Source organism: Eumetopias jubatus, unplaced genomic scaffold, assembly GCF_037043125.1.
Source record: "Eumetopias jubatus isolate StellerSeaLion01/CBP00866 unplaced genomic scaffold, mEumJub1_p1.0 scaffold_3, whole genome shotgun sequence".
Lineage (NCBI taxonomy): Eukaryota > Metazoa > Chordata > Mammalia > Carnivora > Otariidae > Eumetopias > Eumetopias jubatus.
In genome coordinates, this window is record NW_028274809.1 from 54,179,071 (window position 1) to 54,197,929 (window position 18,859).

The window sequence follows — 18,859 nt, forward strand, 5'->3', positions numbered from 1 at the left end:
GGGGAGACAGAGAAGGAGGTCATGGGGCATTCTTTCAGGTACAAGCCCCTCAAGGGCGCATTGGAGCTGCAGTAATGCTGGTACTGGGTAGTGGACACCTATGCCAAAGCTACGCCTGCCTTGTGGCTGATAGACGTGTGTCTTCACCAGGATTACAGAGAAGAGGGACATGAGGTGCTGCCTCATGTGAAAGGTAGGAATACACAAAGTACCTCAGAGAGGTAGTTTATATTAAGAAACACACACAGTATTGAAGTAGGTGTAGGGATAGTAAGCACACATCCCATACCTCTTGCATTATGATTTGTTACCTCTGGTAACAAAGGTTGTTAGAATACAATGTGTTGTTCATTGCAATATGACTTTGTTGTTATTTTTCCATAGATAAATCACATATGAATCTCTAAATACATCCCACTTTTGGATTAACTTGCTTTTGTTCTATTCCTGGCTTGAATAGAATACCCTAAAATCTTCTCTGAATTTTGGTAAGTTTGGTAATTTCAAAACTCTCAAGAAACCAAAGGAAATTTTGTGGCTCTTAAGACTAAATTTTATACTCTTCTTTACTTCAGAGGTATTTTCGATTACCTGATAGGACAAGGTATGGTGTCAAGAAAACTTCAGAAAATCAACATTCAGATCTCATCTGTAAAATAGAAATTTCAGTTGGCATCTTCATCCTGCCTCTGAGATGGTATGACTAATAACAGAAGTGCTTGGCAGTAAAATTAGAATTAGATTGACAGTAAACTCAAATAGTTATTGATGCAAAGACTTATATTTAAACACAGTTCACCTATCAGGAAATGGCTATTATTCTTAAAAATTGGTCATTAGTATGAATGATGAGTTTTGAAACCAGTTTGTTAGGACAATTATTAGCATTAGTAGAAATGGCAGAACATGACTGTAAACATTGATTTAGAATACATTTGATATCAGAATTGGCAATGTGGTTGCAGTAAAGACAGAACATGTTTGCTTTCACATATGTTTACTTTGTTTTAGTAAGGGATGCCCCAGAGATGCATAAAAAGGAGTTTGTTGATGTCTTCCTAGTCACCAATACAGTTCTCTGCTCAAAGGAAGTACAGATCCCAGAATACAACATTTTATTCTTACTTAAACATGGATTTCAGAAACTAATGGAGTTAATTTGATAAGGTTGTTGGATTTACTATGAAACCCAAAATGCTAAGACTTGAACTTCATGTAACATAGACTTTTGTCAAGTTTCCTACATTTCTACATTCATTTTAAGTAATGAATGTTTGTATTATCCATCTCATGTGTGATACGAGCATGTGTGATACAATGAATTGTTTACATACATAAAAGTATTCCACCATAAGGAAAGAGTATAAAATTTAAGGACAAAATGAGTGATTGAAAATTTTTCTGAAAAAACAATTTTTTATAAAATATATTCTAACATATATGTGTCTTTGAGGTGCATTACTATTATTTAAATTCAGATGAAAATATTTTATGTTTTGAACTTTTATCAATCCTGAAATTATTATTCCAGGCTATAGTGATTGACATGACATGTAGCCACTTCAAATCAGAAATAGCTTTTTGTTTCCTATTTGGGATATGGGGTCATTTTATTTATTACTACTAGGACCTCAGTATGTTGTTTATCCAGTGGTTTTAAATACATAAAAACAATCCCAGTAAGAAGGTACACATAAACATAATTAAAGTAATAGCTAACATTTATTGAATGCTTACTGTATACCAAGGCACTGTGCTAAGAATTTCCATGGATTATTTCCTTTAATCTTCCCAAAACCTTATAAGGCAGCTATCACTATTGTTCCCATTCTGTAACAGCCTGACTTGAGAAAAAATAACTTGTAAAACATGCAGAGCTAAGAGTAGTCAGAATGTGGGCCCCAGATTCTGTGTCTGAATCACTTTTACACTGTATATCATACATCACAAAGGAAACATTATTACTGTTTTGTAATGTAGCCATTTGAGGCAAATTCATCTCCACCACTGGCAAAACACCTCCATGTGCATGTTGGTGTTAAAATATCATCTACACAGAGGAAAGACTAGACATAACCTCAAAATCTTTGTCACAAGCAAAATTTGTTCCTTCTTTGTGAGAAGAAAAATTTTAAATTTCATCAAGAAATGTTAACATACACAGACAAAAATATCAGGGTAATTCAATCCAGAAGCAAGCACTAAGCAAAAAAGATTTTTATACCATTTTCCAGATTGGCTTACTGCATAAATCAAATTATCTGAGTAATTGCTCAACTGTTCACTTACTTGGCAACCCATACTTCATAGCTATTGTGATTCCACAAGAAACGTATCAAGTACTCTGTGTGTTTGTGAGATGTATCATTTTGATGTGTTTGTGATGCTTTCTGGGAGCTTCACCTCATCCATTCAACTGTCCTTCCTGGTCTCAATCTTCTTGCTTCAAACTCTGGCATGACTGGCATCTTCCTGGCTTTGTTAATTCTCCTGTTTCTGCCTCTCTTTCCCGAGGCTTCTCCATTTACAGATGTTTTGCAATCCAGCATATCTCTTCTGACTTTATACCTCCTTCTCCAACCTTTTCTGTTCAGCCCTGTGATTTTTGTCAGCCAAAGTGGCTCCCCTTTTCTTACCTTCCACAAAAAAGTGCAACCACGAGGCTGGAAATGTGGAAGTGATTTCTTATCACTGGGAATGTATTGATTACACAGTTCTTCAGCACAGAGCATCTCTGGTGCTCCTTGCTCTCTTTGCTGCTGTACATTGGCACAGTTAGGCACCCCCCAGTCCCTACTCATCCCCTGCTTCCTCTATCACACTGTCAAACTGTGCTTCCCAGATCCCTGGTTGTTTAGAGACATAGTGTCAGAGATCCATGAATGCCTAAAATAATTTCAAAAAAATTTTTAAAGTTTTTATTTGTTTATTTGAGAGAGAGAGAAAGAGAGAGTGAGTGAGAGAGGGAACACAAGCAGGGGAAGTGGGAAAGGGAGAGGGAGAGGCAGACTTCCCACTGAGCCGGGAGCCCAACGAGGGACTCCATCTCAGAAGCCTGGGATCATGACCTGAGCCAAAGGCAGACACTTAACTGACTGAGCCACCCGGGTACCCCTGGTTTCAAATTTTTGATAATTATTTTAAAATATTTAATATAAGCTGCCAAATTTCAAAGCTTATACTAGTGTTTGTGTTTTTTATTTCATTGGTTCCAAAGGAGGGGCAGTTTGACTTTTCTGGTGTTTTCTCAAATTGGGAGTCCACAGACTTGTTCTCTGAGTTTCTGAATTCTCGAGATTGAGAAACACTGCTCTACTGTGCTGAAATGGGCCTGGATAAATGAGTAACCACTCAGGCCTAGCTACTGATTCCTCATACATCAATTGCGTTTGTAATCCCTGTGAACCTTGCACTCTTGTACACACTGAGAATGTAAAAAGTTTCTGTCTTCAAGGGTTAGTGGGGAAGTCAGATACATAAAAAGACAATTTTAATATATTGTGATAATGCTAGTCAGTTGGTACTAACTTTCAGGAGAACAACTTAGCTGTTGGCATCAAGAGCCTTGAAAATGTGGGATAATACTTGACCTAATCATTCTAATCTTCAGAATTTGTTCTATGGAGAGAACCACAAAGATTTATATGAAAGGATCAGGAAGTCAAATGAAATGAGAATTGTTGGAATTAGCTCAGCCCAATATTACTTGTAATAGTTAAAAATGGAGCCCAGAATTAATATTTATAAGAGGGGAATACGTCCATAAATTATGGCCTTATTGATGGGATATTAAACAGCCACTACAAATAACATTTCTACAAAATATTGAAAAAGAAATTATTCATAATATAATGTGAAGCAGAAAAACAGCACAGCTGCAGTACCAGAGGTCAGCAAACTCTCTGGTAAGGGGTCAGATAGTAAATATTTGAAGCTTTGTGGGTCATATTACTATGTGAGTTACAACTATTCAAACTCTGCTATGGTAGTGTGAAAGCAGCCATAGACAATCCATAAACAAATGGATTTTGTTCCAATAAACATGGTTGTATTGCAATAAAAATTTATGGAAACTGAAATTTGAGTTTTGTATAATTTCCATGTATCATGAAATAGTATTTTTTGAAATTTTGTTTTAAAACTACTTAAAGTAAATGTAAAATGTAAATGTAAAACAATGTAGAAACAATTCTTAGCTTGTAGACCATACAAAAACAGATTACAGCCTGGATTTGGATGGGGGGCCAAATTGCTGCTCCCCGATCTATACCATATGATTCTAATTGTGTGTGTGTGTGTGTGTGTGTGTGTGTGTGTGTGTAAAGCCATATGAATATTAATGGTGGTTATCTCTGGAGTGTGTTTATAAGGAATTTATGTTTTTTTAAATTTTTTCTATTTTCCCCATTTTTAATATGAAATTACATTATTTTCATAATCGGAAAAATAAAAAAATAATTTGGTATAATTGTTATACTAGTAGAAAGCACTTTTATTTATTTGTTTATTCATTTATTTATTTATTTTAGAGAGAGAGAGAGCATGAGTGGGGAGAAGGGAAGAGGGGAATGGAGAGGGACAAGCAGACTCTGAGTTGAGTGAAAGCTCAGTCTCATGACCCTGAGATCATGACCTGAGCGAATACTAAGAATCAGATGCTTAACTGACTGAGCCACACAAGCACCCCAGTGGAAATCACTTTAAAGGGGCACATACAGGGCACTAGATGGTTCAGTTGGTTGAGGAGCAACTCTTAGTTTTGGCTGGGGTCATGATCTGAGGGTCATGGGATCGAGCCCCACATAGGGCTCCATGCTCAGCATGGAGTCTGCTTATCCCTCTCCCTCTGCTTCTCCCCCCACTCACTCTCTCTTTCAAAAAAATAGGTAAAATCTTTAAAAATAAATAAATAAATAAATAAATAAATAAATAAATAAATAGGCAAATACCCCAGACCCACGGAGGTTGGGGGTGAGGGAAGACTTGCCGAAAGAGTCAACCCCTGAGCAGTTGTATTGAAGGATGATGAAGAATTACTCAGGCATAGATGAATCACAGGAGTGGGAAGGGAAAGTGGAGGCAGGAAGGGAGAGCATTCTAGTGTGGAACATGAAGACTAGAACATGGGAGAATCAGGGAACCACAGAAAGTTCAGAGAGCTGGAAAGCAGTGTGAGAGAATGAACAGAAACAAGATTAAATAAAGAATCAAGCTCTGAAAGTTTTAAACGCTCTGCTTAAACTTTGAATTTTATCTTAAAATCAATTGGAAGCCACTGAAAACTTCATGAGTTGCTGAGTGACATGATCATATTTCTGATATAGAAAGACCTGCGTGGCCTCAGGACAGAGAATGGATTAGCTAAGAGTGAACCTGGAGACAGAAGGACAAGCTGAGAGGCTATTGTAGAAATTCAGGTGAGAAGCGACGAAAGACTAAACAGAGATGAGGGGTAGAAGTAGAAGGAGAAGAAGGTTTGAATGATATGTAAGAGGTTGACTCAATAGGTCTTTGGAACTGATCACATCTTGGGATGGAAGGACATGTGGGGCAGAGAAGAATAAATAACAGATGTCTTCCTTTTTTTGTGCTCCTGAAAGCCAGGTGAGTAGGAGATTTGGTGGATAAGATCACATGATCAGTTTTAGATTTTCTTTTTTTTTAAAGTGCCCCTGGCTGACACAATGTAGACAAGATTGATTCATTACTCATTGTTTTTTCAATTAAGATATAGTTGACATATAATAGTATATTAGTTTCAGGTGTACAACACAGTGATTTGCCAATTATATACATTATGATATGCTCACCATGAGAAGTGTGCTTACGATGTGTCACTACACAAAATTATTGTACTTTGCATCCTTGTGGCTTATACATTTTATAACTGGAAGTTTGTACCTCTTAATTCCCATCACCTCTTTTGCCCATCCCCCCACCCTCCTCCTCTCTGACAACCACTAGTTTGTTCTCTGTATTTATGAGTCTGTTTATTTTTTGTTTGTTCCTTTTTTAAAAGATTTTTTATTTATTTTTATTTACTTATTTGAGAGAGAGAGCAGAGATAGTGACAGAGATAGCAAGAGAGAGCACAGGCAGGGAGGAGAGGGAGAAGCAGGCTCCCCACTGAGCAGGGAGCCCAACGTGGGGCTTGATCCCAGGACCCTGAGATCATGACCTGAGCCGAAGGCGGATGCTTAACTGACTGAGCCACCCAGGCGCCCCCATTTGTTTTGTATTTTAGATTGTACATCTGAGGAAATCATATGGTATTTGTCTTTCTCTGACTTATTTCACTTAGCATAATAACCTCTAAGTCCATCCATGTTGTTGTGAATGGAAGAATATCATTCTTTTTTATGGCTGAATAATATTCCATTATGTATATATACCACATCTTTATTCATCTATTGGTGGACACTTAGGTTGCTTCCATATCTTGACTATTGTAAATAATGCTGCAGTGAACATAGGGGTGCATATATCTTTTCAAATTCGTGTTTTCATTTTTCTCAGGTAAATACCAAGAAGTAGAATTACTAGATTGTCTGGTATTTCTGTTTTTAGTTTCTTGAGGAACCTACATACTGTTTTCCATAGTGGCTGCACCAATTTACATTCCCACCAGCAGTGCGTGAGAGTTCCTTTCCTCTGCATCTTCACAAACACATTATTTGTCTTCTTGATACTAGCCATTCTGACAGGTGTGAAGTGATACCTTATTGTGGTATTGATTTGCATTTCTCTGATGAATGATGTTGTTGAGCATCTTCTCATGTGTCTGTTGACCATCTGTATGTCTTTGGAAAAATGTCTATTCAGATTCTCTGCCTGTTTTTTAATTGGATTATTTGTAGTTTTGGTGTTGAGTTGTATGCATTCTTTATATATTTTGGATATTAGCCCCTTATCAGATATATCATTTGTAAATATTCTCTCGCATTCAGTAGGTTTCCTTTTCATTCAGTTTTAGATGTTTTGAGTTTGAGGTAGTTGTTGGATATTTAGGTGAAGATTTTCAGTAGAGTTTAAAAATCAGAAGAAATAAATTATATAAACAGTGGTTGTTGTTATAACAGCTTATACATTCACTTGCAAAGAGGTATTGAGCAATGATTCTTTTTCTCTTCTACCTTCCACCCATGTATTATATTGAGACACAATCTAATCAATACTGATGGCTCATTGTGATAGTCCATCCGAACTTTGGGATCACTTGCCTTCTGTTCACAAGACCACATTTAAGTTCTGGAAGAAGTTAAGTATAGTTTGAAAAGTCACACAAATATTTTGATATAATATCCCCAGCTCAGGCCTGATACCTACTTGCTAAGTGAGAAGAAAAGAGTAAGGACCACGGTCTCCTGAAACACCTAGACATTTAAAATTAGTCAGGGAAAGTGGACTTGTAAGGGAGAAACAAAGCACAGAAGGAAAATCTGAGTGCAGTAGTAGCCAATGGAAGAAAAAATATTTAAGGCGCACGTAACAGTATTAATCACAAAAAAGTAAATGAGGATTGTTGGCATTGACAAATGTGAAGTCCCTGTGGAACTATACAAGAATATTTCAGTAAGTTGGCAGGGATGAAAGCCACTCAGAGGTGAGTTGAGAAGTGGGTGGGTATTAAGAAAAAGCTGGAGTATCAAAGAAAAGAAAACAATACAATCATAACTGGATGTCCCCTCCTCAGTCTTTCATATCTGCTACCACAGTTTGTATGACTTGATTAAGAGATGCTTGGAAAATTCTTGCTGAATGGGTGAGAGCATGGATGAGTGAATACATTCTTGAATAACTTCAGGTTCCATTAGGTATTATCTTCTCTGAACCATAAGAGTCATTGAGAATATTATTGTATTGTTGTTGAACAAGTGACAGTTTGGTTTTAGCTTTAAGGGAGAATAAAGAGCACTCTTTCCATTCAAGTTAACTACTTTCTACAGTGCCCTGTTGACTGAGGATGTTATAAGTACCTTAGGGATAATATGTAAATCTTTAAGCTATAAAGCACTGTATAAACATTATTTATATTGCAATATTACTACTGCATTGATAAATAAGACAAGCCAAAACGAGTTTTCTTCCCTTTTAAGTGTGTTTTCAGATACTAATTTATCTTTTTACCTCAAGGTTTTTGATAGTATTCATTGTGGAAGAGCTATTTCTATCTTTAGACAAGAAGTCCATCTATAGCCAGTAGCAACCAAGAGAGGCAGTTAGAGAGATGGAGTGAAGGTCGGAGCTGCATCGGCTGACTTCAGGTGTCAGAATTATATCCTCAGGGTTTCCTGGGTTTCACTTGTACAGTAAATAAACCCCATGACATTTTTACAGGAACTCTTCGGGTCTAAATAAGAAGTGAGAGATGGAGAAGACTTGCAGTGTATTGTCAGGGGTTTTCCCACTGTTGAAAATGCTGAGGGGTGGCATTTTAGGGAATAAAGGGACAAATTAATTTTGGTCTAGTCTAAGAACAGTTAGAGAGAGAGAGAGAGCGAGAACACGAAAGAGAAAGCATGAGCGGGCAGAGGGAGAGGGAGAAGCAGATTCCCCAATGAGCAGGGAGCCCAATGTGGGGCTGGATCCCAGGACCCTGAGATGATGACCTGAGCTGAAGGCAGATGCCTATCCAACTGAGCCACCCAGGTGCCCCAGCTAGAAGGAATAAGGTGAAATGATTTTCAAGAGAAAGTGAAAGAGGTGCGCCTGGTAAGCATCTGCCTTCAGCTCAGGTCATGATCCCAGGGTCCTGGGATCGAGCCCCGCGTCGGGCTCCCTGCTCAGCGGGAAGCCTGCTTCTTCCTCTCCCACTCTCCCTGCTTATGTTCCTTCTCTCACTGTGTCTCTCTGTCAAATAAATAAATAAAATCTTTAAAAAAAAGAGAGAAAGTGAAAGAAACCTCTTAGATCTCTCCCACACATTCTGCTGCAAACATTTATTGGGCCCCCACTATGTGCAGGGCATTTAGTGTTTCTTAGTAGGGTTTCTATTTGGTGGCAAAATACTTCATCAAACCACTCCCCACCACACAAACACATTGTGACAACTAAAAATGCTTCAGCATGTTTCCAGACACTCCTTTGGGTCATTCTAGTTGAGAACCAATGATAGATGGTGGAGTTTTAAATATGAATGAGACCATACATAGGTCTCTTGGGTCTCCTTTACAGACTTGAAATCGTTATGATTAACATGCACAGTTCATTAGCCCTCTTCATCAGCACATTACCTGGATTTATGTTTCAGACTACCTAATTGATGCACTGCTTTTCTTGAGAAGAGAGACGAAAGAGGTGGTCTCCATAGGGGGGTTACATTAAAAATAGAACAGTATTTCCTGAGTGCTGGCAGCATATGAGTTAGCACCAGATTTGGAAGGGAAGGCTGGTTAATAGGGTGTCATGTACATGGGCAACCATGGAAAGCTGGAAAACACTAAAAGAATCACATGGCCTTCCTAAGATCTTTAGGGCTGAAGAATGGACAGAGACCTAAATGCTAAACATCAAACACCTGGATGGTGGATTTTTGGCTTTGGATTCAAATCGTGATCCATTTCAGGAATCTCACAGAAATATACTTCAACTGATCATTATCATGAGGTCTTGAATTGGCTGAGAAATATCCCTGTTCCATAAATCCTGCCTATTTCACTGTCGGAGTCCCTCTCCTCCAGTATTTCGGATGGTGTTTGAGAGGCCCTGGGGACCATTGAACTGTACCTGACCTCTGATCCCAGCACCCCAAGAGTGATCTAAATTCCAAGAGAATTTGGAGCAGATAGTTTTCTGCCAGTCCTCAAAGCAGACTGTCTACGGGCTTTTTTGGGGAAAATCCCAAGTGCGACTTGTACCAAATTAAACCCAGAGGGTTCTGCAAGAATGTTCTGGCCTTTGGATTGCAGTGAATAGAACATTTTTGTGGTTCACACTGGAGGTCATGGGAGAGTCCAGAGGAAGTATTGGAAGCCAGAATTATAGTCCTTCAAACTGTTTGTCCCCAAAACCTCTGCATCACTGATTTATGAAGTATCGCTTCAGTGGGAAAAGAACAGTATTAAGAGGAACTATTGTATATATAATTAACAAGGCTAAAAAACACCTCTAAAGACAACCCTATTAGATATAGAAATAGCCAACTTTCAGATTTATCTTATCACCTTTCTGTCAAACCTGAGAAATATCACTGAAAGGTTGTGTTCACTTGTTTGGTCTAGAATGAATTCATTGCCCATTTCTTATTCTTCCCTGAGTCTCTGCCTTGGAATGATCAAGTTTTCCTACTTTCAGTTCTTAATACGTCTGTCATCCAACAAAGTATCTTGAATTTAAAATTCCTAATATAATCTATTTCTTCTCCTTACATACTCTTGAGCTAACACCCACTATAAGTAGAAATTAAGGCCAAGTTATTCCCTTTTAATGACAAAAAATATAAAATGAAAAAAACATGCACAATACAAAACTAACCAGCCCTCAAGATAATCTAAAACTTGTCACATAAGAAGAAAATGCCCAGATACTGTGCTTTCTAATAGCTAGATAAGAATGTATGCACATTTCATCTAATTCTTCTGGCAATTTAGACATTTGTCTGGTTTAGCCTAAACACCAAGGAGATCAGAACTGGCGCACATGCAGTGCATGTCTCTGAAGAGGTCATTGGCACGTTCAACCCAGTCTGCCCGAGACTTTGGGTTAACGATGATATTGTGAGGCTCTGGTTTAGATTTTTTCTTTTCTTGCATTATGAATTCTATTTTCCTTCTTTATTAAGCATGAGAGAAACTTCGATGTATAATACAAGATTTTACCTTTATGAATGTATCTGGCAGCGCTAGGGTACAAAGAGCCTCCCAGCAGCAGTGGCTCAGGGTAACAGATTTTATTTCTTACTCATATTACATCTTGCCTTCATGGTAATTACAGTTCAGTTTTGCATGTCTTCTTTATTTTAAGATCCAGGGTGAAGGAGCATTCCCTTCTATGCAAAAAGAAATGGTGGAGTCACTAATTGGTTCTTTTTTTTTTTATGTTATGTTAGTCACCATACATTACATCATTAGTTTTTGATGTAGTGTTCCATGATTCCTTGTTTGTGTATAACACCCAGTGCTCCACGCAGAATGTGCCCTCTTTAATACCCATCACCAGGCTAACCCATCTCCCCACCTCCCTCCCCTCTAGAACCCTCAGTTTGTTTCTCAGAGTCCATAGTCTCTCATGATTCATCTCCCCCTCCGAATCCCCCCCTTCATTTTTCACTCGTTGGTTCTTAAAAGTTCTGCTCAGGAGTGGCACCAAAACTCCTGTTCACATTTCATTAGTTTAATCAAATCACATGAACAAGTCTGATGTTAGGGGGCATGAGAATATAATCCTTTTACAGGGAGAAATAGCAAGTAACTGGGAACAATAATACAATTAAAGTGTATAATGTGTCTTGGGGTATAACCTGAAAGTATAGGAAGAGAACTCTAGAATTCTAGCTGGAGATAACTCAGGTCCCCTGTTTCCAGTAAAACAATGGCAGAGCTTTTTTTTGTTTGCTTTTTTCAGAATAGTTCTATTTTATATAGTTGCAAAAATAAACATCACATTTTCCCTAATAATAAAAATAACATTCTCATAAAAAATTAGAAACATACAAGATGGCATAAATAAGAAAGTAAAATTCAGTAGAAAACATCTAAGTAAATACCTAGCAAAATGAAAAAATATATTCGTATATATACATATATATGTATTTATACATAAACATTCATAATAGGTCTGTACATTGTAGCTTAAAATTGGAAATATCCAAATGTCAACAGTTAACTAAATAATGGTATATTCATTCAGTGGAATACTACTCCATAATGAAAAGAATACATGCAAGAGCATGAATGAATCTCAAAAACTTTACGCTGATTGAAAGAAGCCAGATGGGAGAGATTACATGCTGTGTGATATCATTTATGTGAAACTCCAGAAAAGGAAAATCTAATCTAAGGTGGCAGAAAGTATATCAGTGGCACCCTGGGGAGTGAAGTGGGCAGGGTTGATTGGGAAGGGCTATAAGCAAACTTTCTGGGGTAATAAAATTATTATGGTGATGGTTACTTAAATGCATACATTTGCCAAAATTCTTTGAGAAGTATGAGATGATACATTTTATTACATGCAAACTATAAAATTAAAGTTAATTTTTGAATTATTGACAAGTATCAGAGATTCTTAGTTATCTTGTAACCAGCCTATTTATTGAACTTTAGAATTAGTTATATAATTATTTAGTTGATTTTCTTGGGTGTGCCAGATAAACAATCATATTGCACATTTTTAAACTTAATCACACGGACTGACAATTCCAAAGCAATATTTAATAAGCAGGAATGGATTCTTGACAGTACTCTTGACTGATTCAAATTTTTACAGGTGAGGAAGATACTTGATCTTGGAATCAAATAACTATTCTTTTTAATTAAGGAACAATATATTCTTTTTCTTCTCCCAAGTTGGATTTTGATTAGAAATGAATGCTGTATTTTTCCCAAGACTTTTTCAGTGTGAGTTTTCTTATTTTTATTAAAGTATTATATTACTAATTTAATTTACAAATATTGAACCAACCTTGCTCTTTTGGACTAAACCCTACTTGGTCATGGTGTATTCTTTTTTAAGTCCATTTTATTGAGATATAATTTATGTACAGTAAAATTCACTCTTTTTTAAGTACATGGCTTGTTGAGTTTTATTTTTTTTATTATGTTATGTTAGTCACCATACAGTACATCATTAGTTTTTGATGTAGTGTTCCATGATTCATTGTTTGCTGTTGAGTTTTAACAAATGCATACAATTGTGTGTTTATTATGCTTTAATATACTGTGGGATTTAATCTGCTTATATTTTATTTAGAATAATATAATCACAAGTAAAATTGATCTATAATTTTTGGTACTATCTTGTTAAGTTTTGACAGCAGAATCATACTAGCATTTTTATATGAATGAGAATGTTTCTTTTTTATGTCCAAAGAATATTAAGCAGCATAGAATGTTTGTCTCTGTTTCTTGAAGGTAGCTGGGATTTGCCTTAAAATAAAGCAAGACCAAAAAAAAAAAAAAAAGAAAAAGCACAAAAACTCTCTGGGATTTGTACCTGTTGGGGACATACTTTCTTGAGAAATTATTCAATATATTCCTTGATGATGGTAGTAATGATAGTGATGATGAGGGCAATAGTGGTAAGATTTTCTTAGGACAGTTTTCTTAACATATTTTTTAAGGAAACTTTCCATTTTATCCTAGTTTGACATTTATTAACAAAAATATTTTTTATACCTAAAAATAAATCCAAAACTTACTATATGCATTTATATCCCTTAATCTTAATATTATATAGTTTTATTATTTATGTCATTTTGTTCCTTTTTAAATCTGTTAGTTTTTAAAATTTTTTCTTATTGAGGTGAAGTTCATAGAATATAAAATTAATCATTTTAAAGTGTACAATTCAGTGCCATTTAGTACATTCAGAATGCTGTGCAATCACCACCTCTATCTAGTTCTGAAATAGTGTTTAGTGTGACGGAAGTCACACTGAAATGAAATCCCATACCCATTAAGCAGTGACTTCTTATTCTCCCCTCCCAAGCCTCTCCACCATCTATCTGTCAACATGTTTTCTAGCAACTGCGCTATTTTACATTCCCACCAGGAATGTATGAGGATTCCAATTTCTCTACACATTTGCTGACACTTACCATTTTCTGTTTGTGAAAAACATTTGTGGTCATCCCATTGGGTGTGAAGTGTCATCTCACTGTGGTTTTGGTTTGCATTTTCATAATGATTAATGATGTTGAGGTATTTTTCATTAATTGTTAAGTTGGAATTGTTCTTTGTATATTCTGCATATTTGACCCTTTTAGAGAAATGATTTTCATATATTTTCTTCCATTCTATAAGTTTTCTTTCCACTTCTTTGATAATGTCCTTGATACTCAAAAGTTCTTAATTTTGAAGCAGTCCAATTTCTCTATTTTTTGTTGTTGCTTATGCTTCCAGGATCATATCTAAGAAAGCATTGCTAAATTCAAGATGATGAAGATTTACCCCTGTTTTCTTCTCATAATTTTACAGTTTTAGCTCTTACATTTAAATCATTGATCCATTTTGAGTTAATTTTTTATATGATGTAAGTTAAGGGTCCAATTTCATTCTTATAATTAGGGATATCCATAATATCCAGTAGTTTCAGTACTATTTGTTAAAGAAACTGTTTTTACGTCATTGAATTGGCACCATTGTTGAAAATCAATTGGCCATAGATGTATGGGTGTATTCCTAAACTCTCAATTCTAGTCCATTGATCTATCTATATGTACATCCTTATGACAGTACAACACTGTTTTGTTTACTGTTCCTTTGTTGTAAGTTTTGAAATCTGAAAGTGTGGATCCTTCAACTTTGTTCTCCTATTTCAAGATTGTTTTTGGCTAAAGGGATCCCCTTACAACTCCATATGAATTTGAGGATTCGCTTTTTGATTTCTGCAAAAAAAAAAAAAAGGCTATTAGATTTTTGATAGTGATACATTGAATCTATAGTTAGCTTTGAGTAGTATTGCTATTTTAATAACATTAAATCTTCTAATCCATGAACATGGGATGTCTTTTCATTTATTTAGGCCTTCTTTAATTTTTTTTAGTGATGATTTTGTTTTTGTTTTCTGTATACAAGTCTTTCACCTCCTTGGTTAAACTTATTCCTAGATATTTTATTCTTTTGGATGATATTATAATGGAATTGTTTTCTTAATTTCCTTTTTATTTTTATTTATTTTTTTTTAAGATTTTATTTATTTATTTGAGAGAGAGAGAATGAGAGATAGAGAGCACGAGAGGGAAGAGGGTCAGAGGGAGGAGCAGACTCCCTGCCGAGCAGGGAGCCCGATGTGGGACTCGATCCCGGGACTCCGGGATCATGACCTGAGCCGAAGGCAGTCGCTTAACCAACTGAGCCACCCAGGCGCCCTCTTAATTTCCTTTTTAGATTGTTTATTTTTGGTGTATAAAAGAAACACAACTTACCTTCATGTATTAATTTTGTGTACTGCAACCCTACTGAATTTATTAGTTTTAATATAACTTATTTACATTTTAGTAGAATTCACCAGTGAAACCATTGGGCCTAGGGCCTTCTTGTTTAAAAAGTTACAAAATATTGATTCAGTTTATTTATTTATCTCTTTCTCCTTGTGTAAGTTTTGGTAGATTATGTCTTTCAAGGAATTTGTCTATTTCATCTAAGTTATCAAAGTTGTAATATTCCTTTGTTATCCTTTTAATGTTTATAGGATCAGTAATTATGACCCCTCTTCCATTTCTGATGTTAGTAATTTGTTTCTTCTCTCTTTTTTCTTGTTTAGCATGACTAGAAGTTTAACAATTTTATTGGTTTTAGAACCAGCTTTTGATTTCATTGATTTTCTCTATTGCTTTCATTGATTTTTGTTCTAATTTTTATTACTTCTTTTTTCCTGCTTATTTTATATTTAATTTACTCTTTTTTTCTCAAGTTTTCTAGGATAGAAGCTCAGAGTGTTGATTTTAGATCTTTCTTCTTTTCATATATATGTATTCAATGCTATAAATTTTCTTCTCAGCAGGGCTTTTGCTGCACCCCACAAATTTTGAGAAGTTGTATTTTATTTTTATATAATTAGAAATATTTTTAAATTTTTCTTGAGACTTTTTATTTGACTCAGGTATTATTTAGAAGTGTGTTGTTTAACGTACTCATGTTTTAGAATTTTCCAACTTTCTGTTACTGATTTCTACCTCAATTCCATTAGGTATGAAAGCATACTTTGGCTTCTATTCTTTTAAATTTATTCAGATATGTTTTATGGCCCAGGATGTGATCTGTCTTTGTGAATAACAGTCTCATGCATCATCTTGGTGTATGTTCCATGTAAGCTTGAGAAGATTGTGTATTCAGCTGTTGTTGGGCATAGTAGTCTGTACATGTTAATTATATCCAGTTGATTGATAGGGTTATTCAATTAAACTGTATCCTTAATAATTTTCTGTCTGCTAGATATGTCAATTACTGATAGAAATATTGAAGACTCCAACAATAATAATAGAATTGTCTATTTGTCCTTACAATTCTATCAGTTTTTGCCTGACATATTTTGACACTCTGTTGTTAGGCACATATACATTAAACACTATTATATCTTCTTGGAGATTGACCCCTTTATCATTATGGAATGCCCATCTTAATCTCTCATAATATTCCTTGCTCTGAAATCTGCTGTTCTGAAATTAATATAGCTACTCTAGTTTTCTTTAGATTAGTACTAACATGGTATATCTTTCTCCATCCGTTTACTTTTAATCTCTCTATACCTGTATACTGAAAGTGGGTTTCTTGTAGACAACATACAGTCTCATTTTTGGTTCCACTCTGATAGTTTCTGCTGAACCCAGCAGGTGGGTAAGGGCAAGCAAAAATGACTCAAAATTTTCTTACCATTTTTAAGTTGCCTTTTTGGTGTCAGTGTTCACTTGGTTGCTGTAAACCTTTTTCTTTTTAAGCTTTTATTTATTTATTTTAGAGAGGGGTGGGAGGGGGAGAGGGAGAGAGAAACTCCCAGCAGACTCCACACTGAGCGCAGAACCCAATGAGGGGCTCAGTCTCACGATCCTAAAATCAGACCTGAGCTGAAACCAAGAGTTGGATGCTTAACTGACTGTGCCATCCAGGCACCCCAGTTGCTATAAACCTTTGACTACTTTCCAGAGTTCTGATAATGTTGATTAAGACAGTTTTTGCTTGCTTTTTCAATGTTTTTGTAGAGGGATAAAACACTGGAGCCATCTACTCTGCTATTTTTATGTACGTCTGTCAGATATTTTTATATTTCATTTGGCTTTTCAATGAACCAACTTCTTTTTAATTAATTCTTATATTTTCTCTAATTTATTAATTTATAGTTTTGTACTTAATGTCTCTTAATTCTTATTTTATTTTATCCTTTTTCTAATTTAGACTTGAATGTTTAATTAATTAAGTTTTTTTCTTTAAAAACAAAGTTGTTCAATGCTATGAATTTTACATGAGCCTAAAGTTAGCTAGGTATCTTAGGTTATTAAACATAATAGCCTCATTATTTATTTTTCTCAAAACAGCCTGTAATAGTAGTTTTTATTCTCCATTTGATCTAAGAATTATTCTTTAAAGTGTTATCTTAAAATTTCTAAGAGATTTGTTTTATTACCTGGGCTTCTTGTTATTTCTACCTATTGCATTGTGACTAGATATATCTACTTTAAATATTTTGATGCCATAAGTATAAAGATTCATGAGTACCTTATATCTACTGTAGATTGAACCATTTATCAAAATAAAATGCCATTTTAAATCCCAATGTCTTTTTTTGTTTACATTTCTATTTTGCCTGCCATTAATGTCGTTAGTCCTTCTTTTATTTTTTTGTCTTTGCCTGGTATATTGCATCTTTTTATTTTCTAAAGTTATGTCTTTAGGGATGTCTCTAGCAAACATAAATTAGTTGACTTTTTTTAAAGCTTAACCTAGTAATATTTGTCTTTTAATTGAGAAAGCTAATGCATCCACTTTTTTGGTGTTAACTGGTATTTAACCATATTCCTATCATTATGTTTTATTTTTTTGTTCGTATCCTGATAAATATGCTCTTTATGTGTTTTGTTTTCTTTGTTTTATTTTGCATTATCCCATTTTAGTCCCCTTTTCTGCTGAAATTTTAGAATTTACTCATATTATTTTTAGTCTATTGTATTTGTAAAGCCTTTCCCATTTTTTGGTGCCAACTTTAAGAATGAAACAATCTGTGAGCTCCTCCTCCTATCCCTAAATGAAACAATTATATAAACACATGGTCCCCTTTATCTTCCGTATTTTGTTCAAAAAATCTGTATTACCAATTATAGATATTCTAATTTTTATATTTTGAATATTCTCTTTTAAGAACTTGTTTGTGGCATTTATATTAAGTTTCATAAGCATATTAACAATAATAATTATTTAGAATAAATTGAGTTTTACTAGGTTCATTTCTCATAATTTTTTTTTCTTTATCACTCTCTTCTGGATGTGTTCCAATTAATTTTCCTTTTTTTTTGAAATGTGAGGTCAACATAATATTCTGGACCTCTGGGAATGTAATGTGTACCTTTGATTAATCCCTACAGTGTTTGAACAATGTTTAAAAGTGAATGCCTTTAGCCCAGCCATGCTTTCTAGCTTATCCCAATTTCCATTGCTCCCTTCTGTCTACTTGATCTATCTGCCTGCATTGTAGTTTTTGTTTATAAATTCTTTCTAAACCTTCTTAGGCCACATGCAATTTAAAATATCCAAATGTTTAAAATATGATTCTAGGTTCTTACACTGAATGACACTCTTTTCTTTCCTGCACTTAGGCTTTGGAAGATCAGGTATGGGAACTCTTGCAGGAAGCAGACAAGACAGCTGAAGAGAACAAGGATCAGAGTCAGGTCTATGATGCCATGGCCAACACCTTGGGTGAAGCATGGGCAGTCCTTGTCTCCATGCTTGAAAGAAGAAGGGAGCTCCTGAGGTTGAGCTCTGAATTTTTTGAAAATGCCTTGGAGGTTTGTGTTTAAAAAAACTACTTTCACATCAGAGTAAATAGCACTCCTGAAAATGTTTTATTTCTACAAATAGACATTACAATCAGTTTTTAAAATGGCAGAATGACCAAATTATATACATTTAATTTTTGATTGCCAAAACATAAAATTGTTAATATTTTAAATATAGCTCTTCAAAAAAAAAAAAAAACCCTAAGGGACACC

General features: G+C 35.2%; 1 protein-coding gene across 2 annotated transcripts in view; it reads left to right on the forward strand.

The window, feature by feature from the left end:
• CCDC141 (coiled-coil domain containing 141) overlaps nt 1-18,859 on the forward strand; it is a 188,954-nt gene that overhangs the window by 34,736 nt on the left and 135,359 nt on the right. For both annotated transcript variants that reach the window (XM_028124937.2, XM_028124918.2), the window contains exon 3: nt 18,464-18,655. In XM_028124937.2, the coding sequence (XP_027980738.2) occupies nt 18,464-18,655 (192 nt within the window). The remainder of the gene's footprint in view (nt 1-18,463; nt 18,656-18,859) is intronic.